A 7,689-nucleotide genomic window follows, 5' to 3' on the forward strand; every position below is an offset into this window, starting at 1 on the left:
CAATAAGGTTGTAGGTAGGTGAAGGCTGAAGTGTCCAGCACTGTCACAGACTGTTATGATGGGGGATCAGCATGACGTACAGAGGGAAAGAACAGCCAAGGCTAGGTAGGTGGGTGGGTAATGTAGAAGGGATGAGTGTTTCCTTAGTGCATCGAACGTGCGTCCCTGGGAGAGGGGGAGGGTGACCCATCCCCCAACACTGACATTTCCTGTCAACGAGCCATGCATATTGGCATATTGGGGCCAGGCTGCAATTGATTCGTCACTGGGCCCCTGCACCCTGAACACATCCTACCACGAATTCTCAGAGATCAAAGGTGTCCTCTCTCTCTCTCTGTTCACAGGATACAGTGGTGGCCATAAAGAGTCTAACTAAGTATGCCACATACACATTCACGAAAGATGGGAATAATGAGGTGAGGATCCTCTATAACAATAATGTGGAGCACACGCTGCAGGCCGCAGACAGCAATCGGCTGGTGGTACAGAGAAGGGACCTGAAGCACATTCCAGGGGACTACGCGGCCGAGGTCAGCGGCAATGGCTGTGTCTTATTACAGGTGAGAGATTGTGGATTCCTACAGCTGAAGGAGGTATGGGTGTCATTCAAATTAATTACACACGCAGAGCTCCCCCACAATAGACTTTCAGATGCACTTAATGACACCAACAGTGCCCAAGTATGAAAGCGAGCAAGCTTCGGCAGTCTCAGTCCTTAAGCCTGGGCCCTCGCTCCGGTGAACAGAGCAAATGACGGGAAGTCCAGCAGCAGACGAAGGCAAAGCAAGAGAAGAAACTCTTTAAAGAAGCAGACCAGCAAGGAAGGAAATCCAGATGCAGAGGGAAGGAGAGAGATTTGAGGAGTGGAGAAGTCAAACCTAGAGTTGAGAGATTGACCATCGTAGCATAGGATAATGGGCTCCGGACAAGACGGATCCCAGCCATAGAAAGGAATAGTAAAACGGAGAAACGCAGCTTCGGTGGAAGAGAACTGGAAACGGTTACGCAGCTCGCTGCTGGGTGTGACCTGCTGCACACAGAGAGGGGCAACAAGGTGGCCACGGCTTATTCATTGGAAACTGTGTAAACATCATAACATCAACGTAGGTACGGAAGCAACACCGAGAACCCAACCCAGAAAGAAGAGAAGAGAATGAACAATTCCTATTCCCAGCGACAGGAGGCTCGGACACTGCGGCGAGGGAGCAAACCACACCAGAAGGGCATCGCTGATACAGGTGTCGGTGCCCAGCGAGCATGGAGAAAGCAAAGATCCTGCAATCGGAGACCATGAAACTGCGGCAGGAAGATACAGAAATAGTCTCGGTTACATTGGCCCGACTCAGAAGCGTTTCCAAGCGCACCTTGATCTGCTGCCTCTGAAGGTTACAGCCTAGGAACTCCAGAAGGTGCCATGCAAATAATAAGAAGGGGCATCAGCAGTAAAGCGGAGAGACCGAGATCATTCCCAACCCTCCCTGGCTTACAAACGTGTTCAGGTGTGCACATAATAAACTTATTTGGGGATACTGAGCTGTGAGAGGCAGCATGGATGACAAGTGGTGAGACTCCCAAACTGACACAAGAAGAGACCAGCCAAGCCCAGCAGGAGACAGCCCCAGACTAGCACAAGAAGAGACCAGCCAAGCCCAACAGGAGACAGCCCCAGACTAGCACAGCAGGAGACATAACGTCCCAGTCACAACCCAGCCATGCATGAGACCACACAGCCCTAATGCCTGCAAGAGATATCCCAGTTCCTGCCCATCATGAGACATCTCAGCTCGAGACACACCAGAGCCATCTGCAGCCAAACACCAGATATCCCAGCCCTGGGACAACACAAATCCCCACCGCCTCCTGCAACCCCATCCTCACAAAACACAAGAGCCTCCTAGGTAGGACAGGAGAGTCCAGTCCTATCCCTGGCACAACCCGTGACTCCCCCAGTCCTCTCCCAGCAATACGACAGCAGGTAAATTACTTCTCACCTCTCTTCCAGGCTACGGTGCGCTATAACATCAAGCTGGCCAGCAACAAGCCCAGCTTCCAGCTTTCTGTCACCTCTCCAGATCCCTGCACTGACCTATCCAGGAAGAAATTTGAGCTACATGTGAATCTGAGGTAAGAGACTGCTCCTGATAAGGCAGCATGAGGTAAGAGACTGCTCCTGATAGGGCAGCATGAGGTAAGAGACTGCTCCTGATAAGGCAGCATGAGGTAAGAGACTGCTCCTGATAAGGCAGCATGGGAGATATTGATCAGACAGGCCTAGCATGCGGCCATTAATTCACATTGCTTGCCTGAAGATTTGCAAGCCGCATTATTTGATTTCGAGTTAAGGGCAACGCTTCTGCTGGGAGTAGCAGCGATGCATTTCCTGCTGCTGCCGGGGTCGTCGGTGACAGGGCCCACGCGGCCTGACGTATCCTCCGCACTTGTTCTCTACCTGCAGCCAAAGTTAACAAAAAATAAAAGTTTAAAATGTTTAATGACTGGTCCTGGCCCTGTCCCAAGCCACGGAGCCCGGAACACCCCCTATGGCTTTCTGCGTAATATGGTGCTGGCCGGTCCATACCCCAGCTTAGTGAACCCCATGGTGTCTTCCCCTCTGGGGAGGGCTGGGCTAAGAGAGTTCCCCTCCGGGGAAAATACCAGGGCTTAGCGAACAGGTCCCTGAGGCAGTGGAGGGCGAAGGTCACAAGGAGTGTCCGTGGCATTTGAACCTTCCCTTCCCTGCTCCTCAGCCTCCTTCTCTGACAGGTCTCCTGTTCTCTTCCTCCTGCAGCTACACTGGCTTCCATAATGCCTCCAACATGGCCATCGTCGACGTAACTTTGCTGTCCGGCTACAATGCTGACCAATCTTCACTGGACGAGGTGAGAAGACACTGACCCCCAGCCCCAGGCACCTGAAAAAGCACTGGCTCACAGCACGGATTCCCCAAGCCCTTAACCCACTTCCTCCTTCACGTATCAAGGTGGTCAGTGACAGAGCCAGGGACTAGAACTCAGGCACAGGGAGATAAAGTGTGTGTGTGTCTGTCACTGACTCTGTGTGTGTGACCTGAGGTCACACACACAGAGTCAGTGACAGAGCCGGGGATTAGAGCTGAAGCACAGGGAGATAAAGTGACTCCCCTGAGGTCACACACCCAGAGTCAGTGACAAACTCATGGATTAGAGCTGAGGCACAGGGAGATAAAGTGACTCCCCTGAGGTCACACACACAGAGTCAGTGACAGAGCCGGGGATTAGAGCTGAAGCACAGGGAGATAAAGTGACTCCCCTGAGGTCACACACCCAGAGTCAGTGACAGAGCCAGGGATTAGAGCTGAGGTACAGGGAGATAAAGTGACTCACCCTGAGGTCACACACAGAGAGTCAGTGACAGAGCCAGGGATTAGAGCTGAGGCACAGGGAGATAAAGTGACTCCCCTGAGGTCACACACAGAGAGTCAGTGACAGAGCCGGGGATTAGAGCTGAGGCACAGGGAGATAAAGTGACTCCCCTGAGGTCACATACAGAGAGTCAGTAACAGAGCTGGGAATTAGAGCTGAGGCACAGGGAGATAAAGTGACTCCCCTGAGGTCACACACACAGAGTCAGTGACAGAGCTGGGATTAAATCTCCAGAGTTCCTAAATGTTTCCTCTCCCTCTGCAGCTCACAAGGAATAGAATAGTCTCCAAGACTGAGACCCCAACGGGCCATCTCCTCTTGTACCTGATGCAGGTAAGCTCGGGGTAATAAAGATTTTCCAGGCAGAACCCAGCAGCTCTGTTATTCCTGCTCTCCGCGTTTTCCTATCTGGTTTATGCTCTGTCCTGTTTGCATCTGTTCTTTTTCTTCTGCCTCGTCTTACTGCATTATTTTTAGCAGATAAAATCACGTTGGCCCAGCTGATTTTCATGTCTTTCCTCCTCAGGTCACCAGTGAAATCGTGGGCTTTTCTGTCACCCTGCAACTGGACTATCCCATCAACAATGTGCAGCCTCGTCTGGTGCAAGTGTACAGTTACTATGAGACAGGTAAGAGCAGCCTCTCACCACCCCCAGGGCTCTCTTTCCACCCAAGCTTATTAACCCCGGGGGGCAGAAGATGCAGCCGTTCAGCCCCTGCTGAGAGTCCAGTTTTCTGCCCTTCCTTTGGTCCTGGCACCAGGAGAATTCCAATCTTCTGGATATTTGCAGGCAATAAACCACAAGAGGTCATCGGGAATCAGAATCCCATTTATAGTTCAATGAGCTGCATCAATGTGTGAATCTGCTGATAAGAGGTTTGGATCCCAGAGGTAGGAAGCAGGCGGTGGCACTGCCAAGCCGCCTTGGAGGATCTGCTTGCACGGCTGAAGAATTAAGAAAAGTGCGAGATGAACTCCTGACCACGCCTCTTGGGGATGTTTGCACTGGGGTGCGGAGCTAATTTTTGCTTTCCACATCTAATTTGTGGTATCCTTTCCTTTTACAGACGAATACGCTCAGACTATGTACAACTCTCCCTGTTCCTCAGCGGAAAGCAGCTCCTAGCATCATAATACAGGTATCGGAAAGAGATGCCACACCCCATTCTCACCCGCAGCCGAGAGATCCACCCACCTCGTCTGAGGGATCCCACGCACCCCTCCCCAGCACACTGCCCCCCACCTCGTCTGAGGGATCCCACGCACCCCCTCCCCAGCACACTGCCCCCCACCTCGTCTGAGGGATCCCACGCACCCCCTCCCCAGCACACTGAGGAAACTTCCTTGGGCATCAGATAATTCTGTGAATATTGAATTTATAAATTGTGTTATTCTTACTCAAGGATTCTCTTTTCTTTCTTTTCTAGAAATCCTGGGCAGGCACTAAGCTGTCACCTATTGCCTTAAACCTGTGGTGTTTGTCTCTATCTGGTGCTCCCCTCCTGCCTCTGGCATCTCGTTTGTGCCAAATTACTCTTCAACATGAGGGGTTCACCCTCTGACAATCTGAGGGCCCACCCCAGCCCATCGGTCCACTCTGTGAAAATAAAGTCTGTGCCCCCAAAATCCGCTGTGTGACTGTAACTTATTCATTCATAGCTTCAATTTATATTCCATCTCTCCATTCAGGGGCTCCAGGCAGATACAAAACATTGCACAAAAAGTGAAAATGCAAAGTTAAAAGCAGGAAAGTAAAAACACAGAGCACCACAGTGTCGCAAGTAAGAAATTATTCAAGAATGCACATTACAAAGTACTCAGGTACTGCACTTTGAAAAGGCAGAATATAAATAAAACTAGTGCTGACCCATGAGGAGAGGCAATTCTCAGCTATCAGCAGACATAAGTAGCCAGGCCTTGCTCAAGGTACAAAAAAACAGGAGATCTCTAAGAGGCCCCAGCGCCCTAGGAATATTATTTCCGGTGCTGCAGGAGGTGTGGTGTGGCTGTAACTGATCCCGCTGCGGGTAGCTGCTGCCTCAGATCTGAATTACTCTCCTGCCTGTGTTTCACTTCTTCACTCAGACACTGCAGAGCGGCAATAGGAGAGGAAGCTCAGGATGCGATTCTCTCCCTGGGAGCTTTGTTTTTCATCACCAGGGAGTCTGACATGGGGGTGGACAGGGCAGGCAGCACCTGCTGGGTGTGCTATTCCTCAGATATACTTACAATACCAACATGCAACCACCCCAAAGTATGTAAAATAAAACGAAATGTATGCGGATATTACTTTTTTGTGGCAAAGATAATTTGGTGCAATGAATATAAGATTAAAGCCACAGAACTGGCGCCACCTATAGCCCAGCTAATGCACCACAATAATAATATATTTTATTTCTTTTCCACCTTCTTCATAGGGGAATTACATTTTTCTGTTTTTGCTATTTTTTTCTTTTCAAATGCTAATAAAATATTTCACTTAAAATATGTGAATGTTCCTTCTCAGATGCTTTATCCAATTATTGTTTTTGAAATTGCTCCTCATCAAATGGGATGCCCTTGGCAGGAGGTGTGTGCAGTGTGCCCTGATCACACCGATGTGCTTCCTAAGGATTCAGAGCGGCGGTGACCTGCTCACCTGATGCTGCCCATCTGCTTCAGGGGCCGGAGGGAACTTAAGCACTTGACAGCACGATATCAGCTTTCGGCTTGCAAATTCCAGCAACCATCCAGCCAAACACCTTCAGAAGACGCAGACTCAGATTCTGCTGATGATCAAACTCTCTGGGAGATCTTCAGTGGCTTTTTTCTTATAATTAATAAAGGCTGACAGTATGCAAACTGTAAATAAATTACTATTCCACCAGTGCAAACCAAAACCTGGACTCCGAGTGTTTTGTTTTTTTTTAAAGTCACCAGCACTTATTTTATAAAGTAAAATGCCGCTGTTAAATATGCTGCCGGGACAGGAGAAGTTCCAAAGCAATGTACCCATTCCATTTCTCTGTTTAGACCATGGGGACTCCATGTTCTCCATTTACAGATAAATTGCTGTTTCCTAGCGTGTAGCCAGATAGACTCAGGACCAGTGGGTTTATGCTCCCCTGTCAGCAGATGGAGACAGAGTCAGGTTTCAAAGCTGACGTCACCCTAGATACAGCCCTGCAGTGACCTCAGCCCCTCAGTATTTCTCCGTCTCCAGCAGATGCAGACGTGCTTTCCCTATGGGGATCGCTGTACCTTTTGGAAGAAGAAATTCTATTTTTAAATTGGACAAAGATCAAGACCCGCTCTCCTGTGCTGATATGTAAGGGTCCCTCCCCCAGCTGAGAGTTCCTGAGGTGATTTACGAGATCCCTCAGATGTTTGTCTTGGTCCGGTAGCCGGTTCCCAGTGTGGATTTTGCTGCTGAAGCAGCTGAAAGGCAGTGGGTGCAGGAAACTGAGTGCGGCAGTGACAGCCAAAGCCCTCTCCCCCCTCCCCCGCAGCCAGAGACTTCTCTGCACTCACTGAGTAAGCGCTGAGCCCAGGTAAGTAAAAAAAAAAAGAGAAGAGGATTTCCTCCTCATTCAGAGACGTTAGAGGGGTTTCAGTAAGACGTCCTCCAGTCTCCATGCAGGCGCCCAAAATCTTTGCATATAAAATTTTAAGCGCGAGCTGTCTGAACACGCAGTTACCATTGCCAGTGGCTCCGGCAGCAAAGAAACATAAGCGTCTTTCTCTCTGCGCTGCTGCTCACGTTAGGGCTGCACAGACTGACCTGGATTCTTGCTTATGTCAGCTCTGTGAGGAGGCTCAGGGAGAGTTGGGCCTCCCCGGACTTTGCTAAGCCCGGCTCCTCCCATTCAGAGGATGGGTCATCCACAGCCTCAACCAGAAGTACCTCGGATCTGAGTAATCCCGGGACTGAGTCATCCATGGGAGAGGGAACCCCAACGGCACCTACCCCAGTACTTCCTGGGTTAGGTATGGACCCCGACTGCCTTCTCTTGGGTGGGATTCATTCAGGCTTTCGTACAGGCACAGTCTGCTTCCTCACTTGCCCCTGTCTGGTTGGAACCTCAGCCGGTAAGGCCTCCCTCTCCCAGTCCTATCAGCAGACCTTAGGACATGCCTCGCCTCACCAAGGGGTATCCCTGGCAGGGACCCGGGCGGCACGGATGAAGATGGGGAAATGCCACTGAGCTTAGAACCATATCAGCCATGTTACGGTTTTTCCATAGAGATTAATTGCTGGCCCTGGTTTCCCAGACCCTGAAGATACCGGGGAATTCCTGGGGCAGATTC

General features: G+C 50.4%; 1 protein-coding gene across 1 annotated transcript in view; it reads left to right on the forward strand.

The window, feature by feature from the left end:
• The window catches only part of LOC115077207 (alpha-2-macroglobulin-like), a 69,402-nt gene extending 64,075 nt beyond the window's left edge, over positions 1 to 5,327 (forward strand). Inside the window, exons 30-36 of the mRNA XM_029579492.1 lie at positions 345 to 560; positions 2,003 to 2,124; positions 2,789 to 2,879; positions 3,666 to 3,734; positions 3,928 to 4,030; positions 4,470 to 4,541; positions 4,830 to 5,327. Of these exons, the coding sequence (XP_029435352.1) occupies positions 345 to 560; positions 2,003 to 2,124; positions 2,789 to 2,879; positions 3,666 to 3,734; positions 3,928 to 4,030; positions 4,470 to 4,528 (660 nt within the window). The 3' untranslated portion in view covers positions 4,529 to 4,541; positions 4,830 to 5,327. The remainder of the gene's footprint in view (positions 1 to 344; positions 561 to 2,002; positions 2,125 to 2,788; positions 2,880 to 3,665; positions 3,735 to 3,927; positions 4,031 to 4,469; positions 4,542 to 4,829) is intronic.
• The last annotated feature ends 2,362 nt before the right edge of the window (positions 5,328 to 7,689 follow it).

This window comes from Rhinatrema bivittatum, chromosome 16 (assembly GCF_901001135.1).
Source record: "Rhinatrema bivittatum chromosome 16, aRhiBiv1.1, whole genome shotgun sequence".
NCBI classification, from domain to species: domain Eukaryota; kingdom Metazoa; phylum Chordata; class Amphibia; order Gymnophiona; family Rhinatrematidae; genus Rhinatrema; species Rhinatrema bivittatum.